Here is a 23,765-nt window from a genome sequence, read left to right on the forward strand (position 1 = left end):
AATTTGATATACACTGTGTGCATGACGAAGCCAGATTTTAAAACATCTTTTTTTTTAAATGAAACTGCCATTACATGATTGTTATATTTTTCAAAATTTATTCTTCACGAATCTTCACCTCAAATATGATCAGATTTGGTCAAAGTATTATTACGATATTTTTGAAATCTATTATCTATATTCAGATATTGTTCGCCAAAGGCCACCAAATTTAAACTATGGTCAGTTAAAAACGAATTCAAAATTTATTCAAATGTTAGCTTATAACAAGGAAAAGGTAGATCAGGATTCATTTTGGTAGATGATTTGACCAGAAAGTGGAACATAATCGTTGCCTTCCAAAATACGACGCTATAAGGAGGCTTATAAATTCCTCAATCGCATATATTTACTTCTTACTGCCGGCGTGCCATCCAAGCAAAAATGCTATGGGAAGGTCACGGCAATTTTGAGTTTCACCACAGGTGCACCTTGTGAGGAGTAATCGATGGATTTTTTTTATGGAAATGTTTAATTAATTACGTTAGCCAAAAACTCAGCATATATTTTTTTGTAGGGTCATAAGAATAACTTTACCATAATTAACTGAAAAAATATTAAAAAAAAATCTAGCTTGAAAGGGTTAAATTATAAAGACATTACCAATAATGTGAAATTTCTTCTTTGTGCAATAGGAATGTGATGGAATATTTTATTTTATAAATATTTTGGGACCATTCATAAACCAAGTAGACACTTTTTGGTTAATCTCAAAACATAACTTGAAATTGATATGGATCTTACTAAAATTTAAAACCTAGTTGAATTCATTGTTTAATTTTTTTAAATGAAATATTTTCAACAGTACTATTTTTTAAATCTTTATTGAAAAAAAACTTTTTTGAGGAAACGTACATGGACTTGTGTGGCCCAAGTCTGATCGGTTAAATAATATTTGAAAAATAAATGGAAATCCTATCAATGTCGATTCAGAAAAAAAGAATATTAAAATTTTGTGAAATTTAATGAGTAACATTAAGCCAAGGGATAGACACTTCTGGTGGGGTAGCCAGCCAGTCAGTCGGGCCACGCCGCAGCCAACAAGCCAGAGTCGTTTGTCATAGATGATTACATTTCGGTCATGTCCTCTGGGTTTCGTTCGGTTGACAGTGTGTAGAAGCAGAGGATGGATGGAAAGTCCAGCCCAAGGAGGCCTACTTCTGAGGTACGAGATGAATTTTAAATAATCAGTTGGATGTGATGATTTTGAAGAGTAGTTGAATTTTTATGCTTAATTTGCTGTAAGATTAAATTGGGAGGATATTTGCCAGAAACAAATCATGTTTAAACTCATCTAACTACAATTTTAAAAACAAAATCTTATCGAAACAATTTCCATTGGAACCCCTAACGATTCTTGGAAATTTTATTTGATTGCATTATCTTAATCACCCCCAACTCCTAGACGGAAATGCTTAATGCAATAATAACTGGTTGTTTATCGTTGCTGTCACCCGGGGGCAGGAACAAACTTATTCTTTTCGTTCCAAACTTGTTCCAGATTTCATCTTACTCTCTCTGTTTTCTTCGCAGAGCATCTACGTATGTTCGAATTTTCCCCTTTTTCCCGCGCGATAAACTACAAATGAGGGGAGGGCAAGCCAAGTGACATGCCGACAAAAACTTGAGACATTTGGCAAAAGTTGTGTATTTTTTTTCCCGGGCAGTAATTAGTTTGATGATTACTCCACGCGTCAGCGCCCCCTCTTCGCACTGATGACAATGATGGAAAGAACTTTTGCCCGGAGGGTAACAATTGCTGTGTGGGTGATGCAGTGCGAGGGTTTGACGGCAGAGAGATATTAACGAAAATGATGGAAACTTTTCCGACGACGAAGTCGGGATGATGAGGCACCCTCGCGGGCTGTTTCGAGTTCCGAGACTGGCTCATTGGCGCAGTTACTGCAGTAATTTATTAATGAAATTGTGTAACATTATTCTTCCCTTGTTCGGAGTTTGTCTTGGGGAAGAGATTGTTGTAGCTATGCAGAAAGGTACTAGATTGCCGGAATTATTATTATGGATTTGCAAAAGATATTTTTATGTGATTCTCAATTTTCTTAATTTTAATTTTAAAATTTAAATTTGACAACTGTAAAAGAATACTCAAACATTCAGCAAGCCCATCTGGAAGCAATCTTAATTTGTTATCCAACTCAGTATACTCTCTTTAATCAACTCATCTCCACTCATCAAATTGACGGAAAGTCACGTGAGCCAAATTGGATCTTCACAACTCCGAAATTAGAAACTTAAACAGTTGACCCCTTCCTTGGGCAAGGCAATTAAAACATAAGAGTTGTCCGGCTTCTTCTGACTCATCCGTATGCATATCGTCAACTCCTTCCGGAGAGGTTCTTGGCTACCTCTTTAATGAACAAACATCGACCAAGTTCCGTTCGTCACACATACCCTCACAAACTCCCACACACACTCAAAGTCTAGAGCAAACAGATTATAATCATACACACACCCACGTGTTGGCATCCCAGCTATCATCACCATCATCGTACTCAAACTGGCCTCAAGTTCGACAACAAATCAACCCTAGATCCATCAATGGGACGGGGGGTCGATGTTCAGATTTGAGCAAATACATTCTTCAACGTTGGACTGGGAGGGAAGTCGAGGGCAAGTGCAAAAGAGGAGGAAATCATTAAAATTTTCACATTCTATGAATACCAATCATTTTTCACAAACCTGGCCCATCACCTGCGTCAGGGAGAGCCGTTCAACATTGCAGGCTGATTAGTTCTTCGCGAAGTTGGGTTTGGTATTTTTTGCTAATTAAATTATTTTGAATGTTTAATCTGACATTTAAAATAGTAAATCAAGCCAAATTTTAATTTTTTGTTAAGATTTTTTTTTTTGAAATAATACTTTTAATCAACAAGTTGCATTTTTGCTCAGAATCGGCTCAGGTAGATTGATTGAAGTGAGCAGATGCTCGAGATTCCGGCAGATTCCAACATGGTTGCGTTGGCGTTAGGACGTCAGGGGGACTCTCTGGTTGCTCATATCGATGCATTCCGTATAGCAAGGATAGCTAATACAAAGCATCACTGAGCAAATCTGGGGAAGAATTTGAAGGATTCAAGGGGTGTTGAGGAGAGTCCTAATAGTTTTGTGGCATTCATCTGCGGTGTTGACATTGTATTTGGGTTTGACACTTAAAGTAAGCAGGATTGTGGAAGTATTATTTGACGAAAAAAAACCTTTTCTTTAAAATTTATTTGAGTAACCATTACATCAATTTTGTTGCAATCTAAGTCGAAATTAAAGACATTCAATATCTGTAACAGTCTTGATGCTATCTAAGAGAGAAGGACTTTCCGAGCTAAAAATCAGGACTTGCAACAAAAACACGAAACATGCTCTCTAGTCTACCAGCAGCAGGAGCATCATCAGAGCCACGGAAGCGTCATCGCCATACATAATAGATTGGGCTAGACCAACGATACGGTAGCGTAATTTCATTTTGGTAAACATCTGTTCACCACCCTATGGCGGCGCGCAAGAGGTACAACGCTAGCCGGCTACAGTTAGAACCAGCTTTAAGTCCTGGAAGATGCCCGTAAAGTGTTTGAAACGAGAAATTTTCTAATTTTTTTAATGTAATTCAAGGACAGACAGAAACTTGTTGTCTTCTGGTTAAAAGGAAAAAAAATCCAGGGTTCCTATTGATTGTTTTCAAACTTCGCCAAATTAGTTGTTCTTGTTGTTTTTGTTGCTCTTGTTGTTCTTGTTGTTCTTGTTGTTCTTGTTGTTCTTGTTGTTCTTGTTGTTCTTGTTGTTCTTGTTGTTCTTGTTGTTCTTGTTGTTCTTGTTGTTCTTGTTGTTCTTGTTGTTCTTGTTGTTCTTGTTGTTCTTGTTGTTCTTGTTGTTCTTGTTGTTCTTGTTGTTCTTGTTGTTCTTGTTGTTCTTGTTGTTCTTGTTGTTCTTGTTGTTCTTGTTGTTCTTGTTGTTCTTGTTGTTCTTGTTGTTCTTGTTGTTCTTGTTGTTCTTGTTGTTCTTGTTGTTCTTGTTGTTCTTGTTGTTCTTGTTGTTCTTGTTGTTCTTGTTGTTCTTGTTGTTCTTGTTGTTCTTGTTGTTCTTGTTGTTCTTGTTGTTCTTGTTGTTCTTGTTGTTCTTGTTGTTCTTGTTGTTCTTGTTGTTCTTGTTGTTCTTGTTGTTCTTGTTGTTCTTGTTGTTCTTGTTGTTCTTGTTGTTCTTGTTGTTCTTGTTGTTCTTGTTGTTCTTGTTGTTCTTGTTGTTCTTGTTGTTCTTGTTGTTCTTGTTGTTCTTGTTGTTCTTGTTGTTCTTGTTCTTGTTCTTGTTCTTGTTCTTGTTCTTGTTCTTGTTCTTGTTCTTGTTCTTGTTCTTGTTCTTGTTCTTGTTCTTGTTCTTGTTCTTGTTCTTGTTCTTGTTCTTGTTCTTGTTCTTGTTCTTGTTCTTGTTCTTGTTCTTGTTCTTGTTCTTGTTCTTGTTCTTGTTCTTGTTCTTGTTCTTGTTCTTGTTCTTGTTCTTGTTCTTGTTCTTGTTCTTGTTCTTGTTCTTGTTCTTGTTCTTGTTCTTGTTCTTGTTCTTGTTCTTGTTCTTGTTCTTGTTCTTGTTCTTGTTCTTGTTCTTGTTCTTGTTCTTGTTCTTGTTCTTGTTCTTGTTCTTGTTCTTGTTCTTGTTCTTGTTCTTGTTCTTGTTCTTGTTCTTGTTCTTGTTCTTGTTCTTGTTCTTGTTCTTGTTCTTGTTCTTGTTCTTGTTCTTGTTCTTGTTCTTGTTCTTGTTCTTGTTCTTGTTCTTGTTCTTGTTCTTGTTCTTGTTCTTGTTCTTGTTCTTGTTCTTGTTCTTGTTCTTGTTCTTGTTCTTGTTCAATATCACTTAAGTGGCCATAACTTGAGACAGGGTTGCCAGATCTGGCCATTGTTTTAGCATAATTTTAATTTTATATTTTGAGTTATTTTGATGAAGATTTTCTAGATTTTATCATTTTTTTTTTTGGCTTCTTTGGACATAAGAATTTATGTCAAAAGAAACCATTTTGCATTTATCCTATTAAAAAAATACAAATAAACGACGATTTACTAAAACGTAGAGGAATAATAATATGTTAAAATACATTTTCTAACGAACAAAATCTTTAATCTTTAATCTTTTTATATTCTAATTAATTTGAGCCACCCTAATTAGATATCATATCCTCAGTTGCTTTACTATTTAAAACAGGTTTTGTATTTGAATTTTGTTTGAATGTTTTTTTTTATTTTTCTTTCTATGCGAATTAAAAAAAATCATATCTTATAAGAGTGAACGAATATGAACCACCCTAGGTCATCTAAGACCACCCTAGTTGCCATAAAAACCAGGTTCGACCACGTTTGTCCACAAACCAATTTTACCTGCATTTGAGCTCACTAAGAGCAGTTTTGATACTGATTAATGCGATATTCATGTAAATTTTCTCATAGAGCTTGGTACAAAATCTAATAAAATGACCATTTTTCAATCGCTGTAACTTGGGTTTAAGAAAAACCCTTTTGAGATATTATATTCATATTAAATAAGAAGTTTTGAGCTTTCAGATGCACCGCGGAGCGTATTTTTTTGTGTCCCCCTCGAAAAGATACAAACATTTGAAAAAAGGCCTATTAAAAACTTTAAAAACGCTGTAACTTTTTTACAAAATGGCCAAGCGACTTCGTTGACATTTCAAAAGACGCGTATGTTTATGCTCAAAATATGTCCCCAAGACACAAAAATTTCCAAAAATAATACAAAAAAGATACGCAATAAAAACACTTTTTTGATGGGCCACCCTAGTGATTTTCATATAAAATACTGTAGAATGAACAGATTAAGAGATAGAGATTTGGTTTCTTCGACAAAGTTGTTTGAAATGGCTAGTACTACGATACTGCCAAAGAAAGTATACCTCTATCTCATCTAGAAGCGAAGATAGTTTTTGAAAATATTAGAAATTGTTGGACCACCCTAATATCGTTTTGACCAAAAGATGTAGAATTTCATTTGTAACAAATGTTTCTTAGACACCGAAGCTCGAAAATGCATCCCTGAAGCGGAAATAAATTATTCCTGCCAAATTTGCGTTTCCGACCACTGTGCAGGCTAGGATGGTGCAAAATCTGGTTCCAAAGATATATTTTTTTGAAAAAACTTTTTTTTTTAATCTCTAAACCGCGGATAAAAAGAAAGAAAATTTTCTGATCTTTTGAATGAAAACCATTTTAAAATTTTAAAATTTGGAATGGAATATGAATTAAGGATAATTAACTATTGGTTGACCTTCTCAAAAATTATGTTTCATTTTAAAAGTTTTAAATTATTTTCATTAAAAAAAATCAGAAAATTTCACCAAACTTGCTGCCCGGACTTTAATATCCTAGGCTGAAATCGAGTATGGACTGTAAAGAATTTACAAAATATTGAATCCGAATGCTCTACAAATCCACTTAATCAGTTTTTATTCGAGCTTCCTTTCCTAAATGAGACACATTTCCACTTCCCAAGCCGATACTAATGAGCTATCATTTCCCTACCGTCAAAACAAAACATCCCCTGCGCCGTCAATATGGAACCACTCCACGTGTCAAAGTGTATCAATGTGCGCGCGGGGGTATTGTTTACACTTTTCAACACCAAGCAGCAGCAGATTGGCCCTATCGGTTTCTCAAAGTTTATCCCACAGTTCTCCGATGATCGACGTTTTAAGGCGCCGCCGCTTTCGTCTGGTCTTCTAGGTCTGTTTACTGATTCTCTGTGAAATCGACTTTTTCGATATTTATTATTTCAATGAAATTGAAAATGTTTCAACAAATTTATAACACATGCTCTTGATTACAATTTTAAACAAAAGAAAGTGTAATAAATTATCTAAAACAATTGAAATTAAAAGTTCAAAAGAAATCTTATTGTTAAAATTCAACACATTAAAAAAAGCAAAAAAAAATCTTGAAAAAAATATTGGTTCACGATTTTCCAGAGAATTAAACTATAAATAAACCCATTTCGCAGTATGCAACTACTCAACCTTTTTCCGGAGCACGCTCTGCTGTAGGAAGCAACAAAAAAATATGACAAAAGGGAAAATTATCTTCTTAATTAAATTGTTTTTCTCAAAGACGAACACACACACATCCATAAACCACCCGGTGTTGTTGATACGTCGTCGTCGGACTTAAGAATAACAATATTTATCTCCCTCTTTATTTTCCATGGCGCGCGCGCCGCCTCGCGATCCAGAGAAATGAGAAGGAAAAAAATCCAAAACAATAACACTGTTATTATTTATTGTGCTTGCGCCCTTTTTCCCCCCCTTCCCAATTGGCGGCAATTTCAATCCCAGCGTAAACATTCCACCGCAGCAGCACCGCGTGGAACTACTCAAAAAAAAAAAGAGTTCGACCCTTCCCACGTGTTGCCAGTCATCAATTTTGTATCCAGGGTGAACGGGTGAAAGAGGGTGGGGGAAAAGGAGAGGAAAATCGAAAAAAAATCGACGTGATGCCGCAGCGACCTCAGCCCAAAATGTGGAAGATTAGTGGGAGCAGTGGGAAAATTCATAACTCTTTTTTTCGGTGGGTCGATTATGTTACATATTTGGTAGTTAAATGGGCGGAAAAACATGCCTTTCGGACAGTAAAGTGAGCACGAAATGGAGTGAGAAATGATTTGGCAGAAGTATAAATGTTACAATATTACAAGTTTTACGGAGAAATGATTTATGGCATGGTCCAAACGTAGAGTAATGACTTGAGTAGTGGTCATTAGTTTTTTAAATGATACATTTGTTGTTTCAACAATAGCTTTCAAATGGAAAATAATTTAAAAAAATACATTATTGAAATTACGAGTCATTTCATATAAACCGTACACAAAAAAAAAAATAAAAGTTTCAAAACGACTTTATATCAACCGGACCATTCTTTTTCGAAAAAAATAATGTTAAAAATTGCCATGCCATGGAAACAAAAAAAATATTTGAGCAACAATCGGCTATTTTTTTTAAAGAAGAAAAATAGGGCTCGAAATTAAAAGTGCCATCAAATTTGGGTGCATTTTGCCCTTTTAAAAACTTTACACGGAATTATCTCACTATACATTTCTTTATTTGAAATTTAACCTCACCATTGTGATCCCCAAATGATTTTACACAAGAATATTTTTTTGCAAATTTGTTGTGAAACTACTTACTTTTCCTGCCATTCTTGAGCGACGAATCGGCCTACTTATCTCTACCAAAAGTAACAGAATGGTAAATTTATACCTTTCAATATCAGTGCTGAAAAATCCTACTTTATTGAACTTTTTAACACTACTATCGAAAAGTAACATTTTTCATTTTTTTTTTTTTTTTGTTTGAACTATGAATTTAATGAACACATGGATGTTTGACATAGATATCCATTCAAAAAGCGATTTTCGGAACTGCAAAAAAAATGTGTAGGGGAAAGTGGGGCAAGTGTAACAAGCTAAGGAAATGCTCGTTAAAACCCATTAAAAACGTTAAAAAATCTGTCGGATTTTTTTATAATCATCTTATTCCAGGTCTTGACTAAGACTTTAATAGAACAAGTTTAAAAAAAATCCTGTTTTTTAATGTAAAAAATTGATTTTAAAATTTTTGATTTTCCGTACGTTCTAACCAACTAGTGGGGCAAGACGAACAACCCGTTGGGGCAAGAGGAACAATGCATGAAAAAACATGTTAATTTGCTAACAATTTAACTGTTATCACTTAGATACTTCAGAATGTATTTGAAACGTTTCTATCATTTTAAGAATGAATAAGAATATTTTACTGAAAATTGTATCGTTTTTACGAAAAAAAAATATTACTTCGATGATAAATAGTAAATTTTCATAGTATCACTATATTTTGCTCGGACAATTTTTTTTAAACAATTGTTTATCAGTTTTTAAGTACTTTTATGTATTTATTTCATTTCCATACTAAAAATCCATATGGTACACTTGCCCCACCAGAACAAGATTTTTTAAAAGCTCTCAGCAAAAATAACCAAAAGTTAAATCATTCTTTATGATAGGTGCAAGTCATTGATAGGGGATATACTGATCTAGGAAAAATAGCATTTTGATAAAATGAGCCTTAAAACGAACCCTAAGCCTTATTTTGTACCTTCCAAATATTATAAGAAAACGAAGGTTTTGAAAAAAAACTTCATTAAATCCTATTCCTCGTGGCGTTGACGTCGTTTTGGCAGTTATGTGGTAGTAGAATCAGCTAATTGCATTGCTAGCAACAATTCCTCATACTGGAAATAATAAAAATTGTAAAAATTACGGCCGTACGAGCAATTGTTCCTTTTGCCCCATATGCTCGTCTTGCCCCACCTTCCCCTAAGCATCTCGTTGCAAAACTTGATTTTTTTGCAATTCCGTCGTGAAACTACTCACTATTCCTGTCATTCTCGAACGACGAAACAGCCTACTTTTCTCTACTAAAAATTACAGAATCGAATAGTAACCCTTTTCAAAACAAATTCTGAAAAGTTTTACTTTTCAGCACTGAAACGGATGCTGAAGAGTTGAACTTTTCAGCACTTGTTTGGAAAAGTACTACTTTTTAACATTTGTTTGGTTTAAATGATTCATTGACTAAATAAATTGACATTTGACTTATGATTCTGTTCCAAGGGTGTTTTTCGGAATCGCAAAAAAAAATTGTATGGGACTCTTTGCAAAAATTGAATTTTTAACCACTTGTCGTATTTATCCCGCCCGTGTGGATCAATCGGACCGCGCACTGGACTCCAATCCAGAGGTCGCCGGTTAGAATCCCGCGGCGGGCGCTCTAAAATTCTTTGTGTAAATATGGGTATTCGGCGCCGTCGCTCCGTGCCATACTTTCATACACTTAGGAGCCCAGGGCGGCGAAGTCCTTGTAGATAAAAAGGAAGACACTAGTGGAAGGTACTAGCAATGGTGGCCGACAGCTATAAAGTCAACTTCGTTCGTCGTTTCGTATTTATCCAACTAGGTGAACCTCGTCACTCGTGCTGAAAAAATCTTCTATTTGCAATTTTTTGCATAAACTACTATCAAGCAATTCCGTTGTGAAACTAATTGTGCTGAAAAGAACTTCTTTTCACAATTTGTTGCATAAAGTACCATTTTTGTTTTCAAAATGTGGAATTCGAAATAAAAAGTCTATCGAAAAATGTAAAAAAATGGAAAATTTAAAGGTGTTGTCAAAACAAAAGGAGCAGTCAAATTTTGATAAAATTCTGGTTTTTATGTTTAGATGGTAACAATAAACCCACGAAAATTATGCTTGATCTGAAAATACACATTAAAATAATGACCTTACTTAATTTCTAATTTTCCATTTTTTTAAAGAAAACTACATTTTAGAAAATCTTGGAAAAAATGTAAAAAAATTACTTCATTTTTAGATGTAAAATCAAATTTGCAAACGAAAAGTACTTATTCCTCTTCAACCCAACCCCGCCTTTAGACGGGCTTCAATTTAAAAAATCGCCAAAATTCCATTTTTTAAACAATTTTTGATCTTTAAAAAGCATTGCAAAGAAGAACTCTTAAAATTTTTGAAAGTTTATGGGTTGGAAGTTTCACTTGTTTTATGTGACTTTGCCAATGCTTTTAAAAATATAATTTTTTATGGGGTCAACTTTGGCTGTGTTTTTTCAAACATTTCCTATATTTTTAGTAAAAAGAAGTATGCAGTAATTTTATGTAGTGTCCCAATGGTGCCATTTTATAGCAGAAAATGTGAAAAACAAGCAAAAATTTGAAAAAGTGACTGTAAAAACATGCAAAAATTAGAAAGGCAAAATGTAATGAAAGGAGGCGGTAGAATAGGCCAAATACCACCAATACAAACATAAACTAAACAAGATAAACTCAAATTAAAATACAAAAAATGAAACAAGAAAAACATAAAACAAGAGAATTAAAGTTTTTCGTAGAACAAAAGTTGCTCAAAATGACCTCCTAAACACGGGAAAAATAACAATATTCGAAAAAAATTTTGGGCAGTAGAGGGTTAACATAATTTTTGATTTTGTCAGCGTTTTGGAGTTAAATCTAAATACTTAAGAAAGTTTTTTTTGCAGATCGCGTAACTTTTTTGGTTGTTAAAACCATGGCCTGCTTGGTCCCCTCAGTAAAAAAAATATCGGAAAGATCATAAAGTTTCTTATAATTTGCTTCAAAGATATTGAAGATTGGACCAATGGTTGCTGAGGCTGTATATGACAGAAAATCACTCAAAAAACGAGGTCTCTTCATCACCAAAAAGTTTTAAATGACTAAAACAATCTCGTGAAATTTACGATTTTATCGAATAAAAGTATTTTCAAAAACTTCAAAACAACCCTAACATTTGAAAAGCCAGAAAAACATTTATTTTCGACAATATTCTTTTTTATTCACAGAAAATTATGAGTCATTTTGTCAAATCCTCATAAAAAAGTAAAGTAAATTTGCCGAAACTCGATTTTTTTCTGTCGAGCGATAAGTTGTTCTCTTTATGGCAAAACTTGAAAATCAAAATTTGGTGTGTAAGCATAAACAAATTTCTTTTGAGTTTTTTTTTTATTGTTTGCACATTAAAACATTTTTTATGTGTACTTGTCATCAATCAATTTGACATTGCAGACAAGAAAATATTTTTTTAATTCTGTTTTTTTGGTAATTTCCTCAGTTTATATTTTGAAATGACGATGCCATTATGTTCAATTCCCTCCAACCATCAAAATGCTCACTGCGCTGAGGCACTCGAATGAATGCTTCCTTTATTCCAAAAGCTGACGTAGTTCCAACTCCGCGCTGATTTCATTTTAATTACAGGCCTTTATTAACAGAAAAAAGCGAAAGAAGAAAAGCCGGTCCCCCTTGGTTGAAAATAACTTTTCCTTAGTGTGCACCTCAAAATACTCCCGGGAATATCTCGCCGCACTTCTTGGACCGCGCGCGCAAAACTTTACTCGTTCGCCTGTCACCTCGAATGTTTTTCTCGCTTTTGTCAGAGTTTTCCAGTTTGTTGCTCGCGAACTGACGGAGGGCGGCTTTGTTCCTCTATTTTTTTTTCTCCTGCGGTTTTTCCTCACAAATTTTCGCTCTCGCTTGTCACCTCTTTGGAAAAGCGCTGCGCGACGGTGTTAAGACGAGGAAAATCCCCAAACGAGGTCGCTTGATGTCGGGGACAATGTTGTGGTGGGTTCTGAAGTGCTCTAAATTGGCTAAATTTAAGCTCTACTGTTGTTGACTGGGAAACCCAGTTTTGATCTTTTGTTGTTCAGTGAAGCTTAGTTATTTTAACTAGAAAGCAGTTGTGTTTTGGACTAGAACAAGCGTTTGTATTTTTTTTACCAAATTCTGACTATTTCACCCACTGTGCGCCGTTACTGCGTTAGAAGTTCATTACTTTAATAATGTTTACAGTTTGGAAGATTCGCCTTCCGTCTGCCGGAACCGACACCGTAAAGGGAAGGGAAACCGAGCAGAGAAGCAACAGTTAGAGAATGCCACCCAATAAAACGCGTATAAAAATAGTAAACGCATTAATTTCACACCAAAAGTGCCATCGTCATCAGAGTTGCCGCAGTTGCCCCTGCCTGAACCGTCGTCATCATCATCAATGTGCGTTTTTGACTTGAATTGCGTCGGATTTTCCTTTGCTTCTGTTTTGATTTTCCACTTCTTGCCAGTAATGGTGCAGACGCGGATGACTTTTCCGAGCCAGACAGCTTGGGATCGGATGGGGTAAAGGACGGAATATTCTTACTTTTCTGGCGGATAGTATTTCTGATGTGGAAATAGTTATAACAAATTAAAGTAAGTTCATTTTCTGTCAACCTTGCTGTCAAATACTAGAATTGGCTTACCAGTTAGACTAGCTTTGTAAATTTGAAAATAGTTGCAAATAATTTTCCGTACCATTCTTATTGAAAGTCATATATTTATTTGAATTAGCTATGGATTTTCGAAAAGAAATTGTTTTATATAAAACTCGTTAATTTTTAAATGCATTCTTACATGTTGTATTTAAAACTGTTATAACAAAAAAGAATAAATAATTTTCGAAAATGAGAAACATTTTACTCATGATTTTTATTTTCAAAATTGTTATTTTCTGTTATTATCAGAAGCAAAATACAAAATACAAAGAATATGCTTCATAAGTGTAAAGAATGACAGGAATGCACTTTTGCTATGTAATTTAAAATTTCAAGAATAACTTTTCAAACCCAGAATGACAAAAAATCCGTGGTTATGGATGTTAATTTTTACGACAGTTTAATTTTGTTCTCAGATATGTTTTTTCACATGATTTATTTCATTTCAACCCTCTACAACCCAACCCCGCATCTAGACTAGATTTTTTTAAACAAATTTTGAATTTTCAAAAAGCACCTTAAATTTTTAAAACACGATTTTTTTTTTCTTTCATGTAACTTTGCCAATGCTTGACTTTTTTTATGTGGTCAACTTTGGCTGAATTTTAAAATAATATCTACTACTTTTCATGTTAAAAAAATGCAGTATTTTTTTATTTCTCAGATTATTTATAATTGCATTGTTTTTCAAAAACTTAAGCTTTATGTGACGAGTGAAATGTTATATTTTGTGTGCAAGCAAACAATTTGAGCAATTTTTATCTAAAAACAATTTGTCGAAAGTTTGTTTATTTTTTTTTTATTTTATGATTTGCCTCAAACTTTGTGTGGGCCTTCCCTATGACCATAAAAGCCGGCAATGTGAAGGTATTGATGAGGATTATTATGGAAAAATCAGGTAAAAAGAAAAATTAGATTTTGGCGATTTTAAATTATTATTTTTTTTCACAAAAATTACATTTCAAATTTCTTTTTTTTTTGAAATTTTTTAATCTTATTGAACACAAACATTTTGAAATTTTTCCAAAATTTCTATGGGAGCGTTCTTTTATTACTTAACGCAGTTGGGGGGGGGGGGAAGGAGGGTTGGAGTCCGTGTTACGCTCCATACAAAAGAATCAAAATTTGCATGAAAAGTTTGTTACGACGGGGGAGGGTATAAAATTAAAAAAAAATGGCGTTACGTAATAAAAGAACGCTCCCTAAATATTTTTTTCCGAAAAGATCAGATAATTTCAAAAATGTTTCATTTAAAATTGAACCATTAGTTACTGATTTACACAGAAAAAAATTGGTAAAATTCATCAGGAAATGATGCCAGATTTTGTGTAAAAAAGTGTAATATTGCTTCAGGAATGGGAAAATTTTCATCAGATTCTGGTGAAATTTCATCAGGTTCACATTTTTACACATTATTCATTTCGCAAAAAAGGAAATATTCAACCTACCAATCTTCTATGTTTCTAAAACTAATTTCGTTTAGAAATTTTGTGAACCTTTCGAAAAAAAAAAAATCAGAAATGGTCACTCAGGGTTCTTTATTTTAAAAAATCGAAAACTGCAACTTTTAAGTTCAAATCAAATTTTAAATGGTAAAACCATGAAAACGGTGCACTAAGTTCACTGCACTTGATCAAAATTTGTGTAAAGTATATTTCGATTGCCATCAAAATCTGTATTAAAAAAAAATCGGAAGAATTTTTTTTTACACATTTTTTTCAAAAACCGGCAGCATTTGTGGCCGTATTTCTCTAAGACTCAAAGGTTTCGGATTTTTATCCTCTAAAACAGATGAAAAAAGAAAATACGGATTTTGGGAAGTTGATTTAAAAATAAGAAAGTTGAAATCGGAAAAAACCGTGCCTATTACTTATGAATAGTAGGGTAGAGTAGTCATCATAGGGACACGGGGAGCAATGATAAAATGGCTCTCCAATCTGGCTCATATTTTGGGGAAAGTGTGTCTACAGGATACACGTCTGCCATAATAGTGGCTTTGGTTCTAGACGCTCCCTTGAAAAGTTATTCATTAATGTTTGATTCTGGGGTGTAAAGTAAATTATGCGCAAAAAATACTTTTTCGCTCATAGGCTGCCATTAACACCAAAACTAACATTTCTTCAGATTTTTTTCGACATTTCATAGGGAATGAGTTGGGCTACAATGTCCTTTCATTAGGTTTGACCAAAATTAAGAATATACCCAGAATCCAGGGCTGTCTCATTGTTCCCCACTCCTTTCAGCCCATGGGTAACAATGAGACACTTTGATTTTTCTTCAATAAACTTTTCAAAATCTATGTAATTCTTTCAAAACATGAATTGAAAGTGATTTTTGGCACATTTATTGAGGTTTAACTCCATTTGAAAAAAAATAAGTTGATTGGGTATAAATATATGGATTTTACAAAATTTAAATACTTTTTAGTATAACTTTTGTTAATTAAAGTTTCAAGTTGGTAAAATTGCTTTAAAATAATTAAGGCAAGTTACCTGCAACGGAACAATACAAAAACATGACGTTTTACTAGAAAATTATTGATTTTCGTAGAGTGTCTCATTGTTCCCCAGCTGTCTCATTGTTCCTGCCAAGTGCGTCTACAATGAGACAGTTGAATAACTCGGGCTGTAGACGTAATATCGATCTCATATTTTGGTCAATGTTAGAACACATTAAAAGAAAGTAAATGCAACAAATAACTCATTGAAACATGCTGATGAAAAAATACAAAAATCGTTGAATGTTAAAAACCAAAAGTGTCTCATTGATGACTCCCCTACCCTACTCATCAATTCCGGGACCGGTGGTGTAGTAATAAGCGTGGTTGCTTCTCACCCCAGTTGGACTGGGTTCGACGGGGAAGTAAATGTTGGCCCCGGTCTAACCTAGAGGTTAGGTCGTTAGCTCAGTCCAGGTGTAGGAGTAAATCCAGAACGTTTTGATCAATGTTTTCATAAAACAGAAAAGCAAATTTCAAACCTTTTATAAAACCTGATAAGAAGTAAAGGCATTTTGCTTGTTACTTGGGAAGCAAGTGACGTCAACAGTCCGCGTGCTTCAGTTTCATCTTAAAAGTCCTGACCAATCCGGTCTGGAACCGGATGGCGATGGCGGCAGTAGATTTTCACTCCCAGTCGCGACACCGTCATGTTACACGGCCCAGAATATTGTCTTTTGCGAGGGAAACGTGATCGGGTCCGATAATTGGCGGGCAGCTGCTGGTCACGTCCCTGTCACACGCACGCGAGATACGCAAGAGTGACACTTTTGGCAAAATATCGCAAATTGATTCTGAACGATTTGACGAGGAAGCTAATGGGATGAATAAATAAAAATCGAGTTGTTTTGATGACTGATAAGGCTGATTCAAAATATGAACATATCGAAAAAATGCCAAGTTACGACTGATTTTTGTTTAAATTGATCTTTTTAAAACGCATTGATTTATCCAGAATTTGGTTCTCTAAGTACACAGTGGGAGGAAATGCTTTTGTGTCAACCTGAGATAAGGATTTCTAAAGTCTTCAGGGTAAAGCTTTGCATAAAACGTTGTAAATAGTTGTGACAAGATGCATGATCAAGGCAGTATATCAACATATAAACATTAGGCATTCGGCGTGCTGGGAATTATAAGTCGGAATAATAATTACGCATTTAGAGTAAACAATGTGTAGACTATTGTTGTCAATAAAATTATCAAAACATTTTAGATAACGACCATACTTGATACTTTTTAACACAGTACTGCTAATTAGTCGTTAGGTTATAATTAATACTTTCCACTAGGTATCACCAGTCAGATCTGACAACAGTATGCACAATATCCACGAGTGACGGAATCAAGATGCCAGAATCTTGCTCTAGATATTTGAGTTAAAGACATCTTTAATTTGTTGCAATATTGCACGCAATATTGTCTTTTATTTTTTGCAATTATCATGTATTTTATCATTATTCCTAATTATATCTTTGGTATTGTCAAATAGTCGTTTCACCTTTTCCGAGGTTCAAAACATTCACTTCACATAACCCGACACTTGTTTCCAAACTCCACCTCCCCCGTTCCATCCAGTGCTGCCAGTATCGCTCGATCAAACACATCTTGCAGTCCTCGCTGCGTCAACGCGGAGCATTCCACGTACCCAAGGGCTCGAACCTCCCTTGCCATTCCGACACCCTGTCGCCGGGTAACCGGCTTAAGTCTAAGCCTAGCCAGCCTCTTCAAAACGCCAATCTCCTGCCAGCGATCGATTTGCGTTCCAACGAGCAAAAATGGCGTCCCCGGGCAGTGCTGCCGAAGTTCCGGGACCCACAGCTTGCGCACGTTCTGAAACGAGTCCGGATTTACGACGGAGAAACACACCAGGAAGACGTCCGTTTCGGGATAAGTAAGCAGCCGAAGACGATCAAAGTCGTGCTGTCCGGCGATGGAGATCAGCTGCAGTGTCCACGGGTCGTCTCCGATCGTGAATGGGACCTGGTAGCTGTGCAGTGTGGCCGGTTTGCGGCGCGTCACGGGGAACTGGTTGACCGTGTAGGACATCAGCATGCAGGTCTTGCCGACGAAGCCGTCACCCAGAACGACACACTTGACCTTTGGCATTGCATTCGCAGCGTTGAGGGATGAGTCACGGCACTTGAGTGATCATGAACGGATGGGGAGTTTTCGTTATCGGATGTTGGCTGGCTCTGTGCGCTGTGTTCGACGACAAGTTGATGTGGTGAACTTTGTGTTAAGACTGAACTAGGGCATCGGACCGAGCTCAGTTCTTGGGAATCGATAGATGAGTGAATCATCGAGTTAGTTGATTAGAGGAAAGTTTCAAAAATGTTTTGTTTGGCCTATCGTTATCACAACTAAACTTGTTTGAATGTTATTCCCGCAATGTAGTAAGATTTGTTTGTATATAATTGTTTATCTAACCACTCTTAACAATTCAATAAAGATGGTTACTTTAACTGAATAAAAAAATCGTTAGAATCAGTGCTGAACCAGGGAGGAAGTTTCAGCATCATTTTCACAATTTTGTTCTGAATCCTCTGAAGTTTTTTCCCTGGTTAGGCAACAGCTTGTCCAGATCAGCATGGCATAAAGCATGGCAGGTCTGAAAATTTGTTTATAAATTAACAGTTTATTCTTGAGACAAAGTCTAGAATTCCTGTTTATAAGTGGATACAAACATTTAATATATTTGTTACATTTAACCTGGATACTTTCAATGTGATCCTTGTAGGTAAGGTATTTGTCAAAAGCAAGTCCAAGATATTTCTCTTGATCCTCCCATTTTAAATTTACCTCATTCATCTTTATAAGGTGATGACTTTGTGGTTTAAGAAAATCAGTCCTTGGTTTGTAAGGGAAAATAATAAGTTGAGTTTTTGCAGCATTTGGACCCAAAATGCTTCCTTAAGGGACGCCAGCATGTGCAGGTAGTTGATCAGATTTGCTGTTCTGATAACATACCTGCAGAGTACGATCCGTCAAATTATATTGAATTATTTTCACGATATAAATCGGAAAATTAAACCTGTTCAATTTCGCAATGAAACCTTTATGCCAAGCACTGTCAAATGCTTTTTCTATGTCTAGAAGAGCAACTGAACAGAGTCGAGGCTCGAGCCAAAATTCTCGGTGGGAAGTCTCACCCAAACAACCCACAATTTTCTAATGTCGATATCGCAGCAACTAATGTCCGATTTACAATGTTAAAATATGAAACATTCATGAAATTTTTCGATCTTTTCGAAAACAATATTTAAAAAAAATTAAATCAAGACTAACATTTCAAAAGGACCAAACATTCAATATCAATAATATGACAATATCTCAGCAACTAAGGGTCGTATCAACAAAGTTCAAAAAAGCAAAATATAGAGAATTTTCTCAGCTTTTCAAAAATATGTTTTCCAAAAGTGGGCAAACATGAGCACTAATTAGAAAAAAAATGAATAACCGCGACTATTTTGAAAAAAGTTACCTGAAAATGGTTTTAACTTGATAACGGTGCACTTTATCAAAATTTCATTAAAGTACTTTTTGATTGCAAATAAGCTTTTACATCGAAAAATTAAATTGAAAAATTTTTGCGACCAGTATTTCGATATTTTGGAAAAAATTGTATTGATTCAAAAAATCATAACTCGGTTAAAGATGTTTCGCCCATTCTTGAAATTTCAGAAAAGTTGGCATAAAACAAATCAGAAAAAAAAAATAAAACTGTGTTTTTTTGCCAATCAAGTTTCAGTGACAAAAAGTGAAATTAAAAATCACCAAAAAAAATTTACCGTGCATCTTTTTTTTATGTGTAGTCCATATCCATACCTAAAACTTTGCCGAAGACACCAAATCGATCAAAAAATTCCTTCAAAAGATACAGATTTTTGAATTTTCACATATCATTTTTGTATGGACAGCTGCCAAATTTGTATGAAAAATTATATGAACGAACTAAAGATGCAAAATGGCTTCTTTGGCCATACCAAAGGCACCAAAAAAGTTTCAGCCGGATTAAAAAATACAAAAATTAAAATTAAAGAAAAAAGACCGATTCCATAGAGAACTGCTCTAATGTGAATCATCATTAGGATAATTGATTTTTCACGCCCATAAATTACAATTTTCACGGGGATATAATTCCAAACACTAAATTTCACGGAACGTGAAAAAGTTAAAATTACTTTGAAAACCTTTTGTTAAAATTACAAAAAGTACTATTAATACTTTGAATTTATAATATTTTTCAATCAACTATATTGTTAACATGACATTTTCTACCGAATAGAAAACAAATTTAAAATAAGCTCTGTAAAACAAGTTCTCCCCCTTCAAAAGTTTCACTTAAAACATACTTCAAAATTGAATAAAAAATGAATTTTATAAATTTCCAATTTCCACAGGGACAATTCAACAAAATCATCTAATTTCATGAAAATTTCACGGGACTCAGGGTAAAATCTTAATTATTCTTAAAATGCCAGATTTATTATATTTTAAAAGTTATGTCTTGAATAAACCAAATTTTAATCTTCTTTTTTCTTTTGTAATTCTACCACAAAAAATTGGGAATGAAAATATGCGAGCTAAGCTGATAAAAATACAATCCAAGCTCCAAAATGCAATCTTTGAATGCTCTGTTTTTGATTAACTAGTGGTCTATGATTCTAATTTATCAAGTTATTCAGAGTAAATTTTGTTGCAATTTTGTGTAAATGTTGTTCAATTGTTAATATCACGCTTTTCAACTAATATAATTTACATAAGAAGTCTTTTTGAATTAAATATTTGTTGAATTTCATTTATTAATGCATCGGTTTAAGAAAATTGACAAATTTCATGGGGTTTCTCGAAAATTAGCATTTTTTTACGAAATTCACACTGTATATTTTAACTAATGAACTAATGAAAGCAAACTAATGGACCAATAGCTTGAAGCTTCAGAAGATGTTTTATCCGATTTCAGTACGAATCACTTTGGCATCAGTCCAACTACAGGAAAAATATGCCAAATCAAAACATTTGTTAAACGTCTTAGGGTACAGGAGATTCCTATGGAATTCTATTTTTTTTTTGTGAAGTACTGCATTTGACAGTATTGGTCTGACAGTTTTATGCCGTATTTTGGACTATATCAAGCAGCCACATGCCCCAATAGGGTGTAATATGGTTGTATGGAAAAAATAGAGTTGTCCAAATTTAGCGAGCACAACCATTTTTCAGTTCCTTTTGGGGTCCTAAACAACTCCCCAAAGTTTGGGAACGATTGGTTTAGTCCTCACTTTGCGCAAAGCGATTCAATTTACCATATAAATTTGTATAGGAAAACCCATTTTTTTGAGTTTTGATATTTATAAAATCCACGTTTCACGCTGTACTAAAACCGGATTCATATTCGGATGCTCTGGAATGTGCTCTACAACTTTCCCGAAGAGAGTATGGTGCTAGCTTGTCCCTGAAAGAAGATACAGCGTCCTCAAAACTCGTCTAAAACGTGATTTTCGAGCAAAAAACACGTTTTAGACGAGTTTTGAACACACTGTATCTTTTTATAGGAGCAAGTTAGCACCATACTCTCTTCGGGAAAGTTGTAGAGCACCTTCCAGAGCATCCGAATATGAATCCGGTTTTAGTACAGCGTGAAACGTGGATTTTATAAATATCAAAACTCAAAAAAAATGGGTTTTCCCATACAAATTTATATGGTAAATTGAATCGCTTTGCGCAAAGTGAGGACTACCCGAGCATGGGTAAATAACAAGGGAAATGCGTAATAATACCTTTCTCTGGTATCAATACCAAATTTTGGTATTCCTGGACCCTTTAAAATTTGTCTTGAGGATTATGCAAGAGCAAAATGTGGTATCATACCAATTTAAGGTATTGTTTTGATATTGAAAAATTGCAGAATTTGTCAATGGTCGAACACCACATATTGGTATTCTTTTGGTATTACAGTGTTTTATCAAATTCCTCTGAAACTATGGGAAAATTTTGACCAATTTTGACAAAATAATTAATTTTGCACTAAAATGATGTCTCAAAGCGAATGCTTTCATTGAAAACCGGAAATTTCAAACTTGATTTTAAACATTTTTGATATACCACCTAAAGAAATGACTTGAAATTGTGGAAAATTTTCTAAGTCAGGATGGCACATTTTGGTATTAAAGTGTTTTATCAAATTCCTCTGAAACTATGGGAAAATTTTGACCAATTTTGACAAAATAATTAATTTTGCACTAAAATGATGTCTCAAAGCGAATGCTTTCATTGAAAACCGGAAATTTCAAACTTGATTTTAAACATTTTTGATATACCCCCTAAAGAAATGACTTGAAATTGTGGAAAATTTTCTAAGTCAGGATGGCACATTTTGGTATTATTTTGGTATTAAAGTGTTTTATCAAATTCTTCTGAAACTATGGGAAAATTTTGACCAATTTTGACAAAATAATTAATTTTGCACTAAAATGATGTCTCAAAGCGAATGCTTTCATTGAAAACCGGAAATTTCGAACTTGATTTTAAAAATTTTTGATATACCCCCTATAGAAATGACTTGAAATTGTGGAAAATTTTCTAAGTCAGGATGGCACATTTTGGTATTATTTTGGTATTGAAAGGTTTGATCAATTTTCTCTAAAACTTTGGGATTTTTATTTACCAATTTGGAAAAGATAATAAATTTTGCGCTAAAATGACTTGAAAAAAAAACCAAATACTTTGAAAAACGAGTCAATCGAAAGATTATTGAATTTTGGTGAATTTCAATCCAGTTTTATTTTAATAACACTTATTTTTCAATCTTGTTATTTTTCAGAATCTTCAAGAACTTCATGCACAGGCCGTTCATCAATGACAAATGCATTCGGTGTGGTGAAGAATATCACTAAGAACAACATGGAATCATCAGGTGAGTAGATTTGGCTGTTGCATATGGATCATTTCCGTTTTTTCACTAACTGCAGCTGCTGCACTAAAAATGGTATGAAAATACCAAATTTTGGTATTACTTGTGCAAATATCAGCGACCAAAATGTGATCTTGGTTGCCCAGTAATAGATGGTAAAATACCATCAAATCATACCAAAATCATGTATGTGCAAGACCACAGGAATACCAAAATCTGATTTTCAAGGGCGCGGGAATACCTAAAAATAAAACCGTGGTAATACCATGTTCAGGTATTCGAGCAATGTTCAAAAATCCAGAAGACCTCAACTTGGTATTGAAATGGTTTTATGTTGTGGTATTATTTTACCTTTGGAATATCATGGTTTGGTATTGTTGTGCCCTTCCACATACTAGACTTTGGTATGATTTCATGGTATTTTACCATCTATTACTTGGCAACCAATGGCACATTTTGGTCGCTGTTATTTGCCCAAGTAATACCAAAATTTGGTATTCCCGTGTTATTTACCCCTGCTCGGGTAAACCAATCATTCCCAAACTTTGGGGAGTTGTTTAGGACCCCAAAAAGAACTGAAAAATTGTTGTGCTGGAAAATCGATTTTGATATTACACCCTAATGCCCCAACTATGAGGGACAGATGTGCTGGAATGAGTTAAAAATTGCTTTATGACTCACTCACTATACTCAAACCATATCAGTGTCAATTTTAAAGAAATTTTATGAAAGATCATTTCTTGTTGCCTCTACGCATTTGACTGGTTTCGAAGGTCGCCGGTTCGATTCCAGCAGCTAACGTAGAGAATATTCAAGTGCGAATATGAGTACCAGCTAGGCCGAGAATCTCGCCTACGATCCGTTGACAAATCGTAAGGTTAAGATGGATACAATATAAGGTGTTAACTTCGATTCACATCACATCTGAACTTAATATATTCACCTGTTTCGATTGCCACCCTCCAAGTGCATCAGACTCCGCCCATTCTAGTGATAATTTGAAGAACATCAACAAGCTTCGAAACGTGATGAGACAAAATATGAGATTCGTTCATCCGGTGTGTTAATTCCTCTAAATAGAATCGTTCCGGTTTCAATTTCTTATCGGAGCAAATTTGACACATTTTTCAGAGTAAAGATCAGCCATAGTGTAATCCCTTTTCAAACATTGATCCAAATCTACATTTAAGAACACGCCTAAAGGATACAAGATCACTCAAGTTCACCTTGTACGATCGGAACCGACAAATGATCGAGGTCTTCAAGAGTCTTGTTAGTCAGTGTATAAATTTGGTGAGAATTGAAATCAGTTGATCAGGCTCTTTGCTGATGGGCATCGGAACCAACTCGACACAGCTGCCAACCAGAGCTAAGAAAATGCAATCAATCAAGTGCGTTGCCGTCGGTGACAGCGGCGTCGGCAAGGGCAGCATGCTGTTTGCGTACG

General features: G+C 34.7%; 2 protein-coding genes across 4 annotated transcripts in view; both read right to left on the minus strand.

The window, feature by feature from the left end:
- LOC120430699 (lachesin) overlaps positions 1 to 23,765 on the minus strand; it is a 179,653-nt gene that overhangs the window by 117,904 nt on the left and 37,984 nt on the right. The window lies entirely within an intron of this gene.
- Positions 16,909 to 17,656, minus strand: LOC120428849 (cdc42 homolog). Its single transcript, XM_039593972.2, has one exon. The coding sequence runs from the start codon at positions 17,512 to 17,514 to the stop codon at positions 16,933 to 16,935; it is 582 nt and encodes a 193-aa protein (XP_039449906.1). The 5' UTR covers positions 17,515 to 17,656; the 3' UTR covers positions 16,909 to 16,932.

This window comes from Culex pipiens, chromosome 2 (assembly GCF_016801865.2).
Source record: "Culex pipiens pallens isolate TS chromosome 2, TS_CPP_V2, whole genome shotgun sequence".
NCBI classification, from domain to species: Eukaryota; Metazoa; Arthropoda; class Insecta; order Diptera; family Culicidae; genus Culex; species Culex pipiens.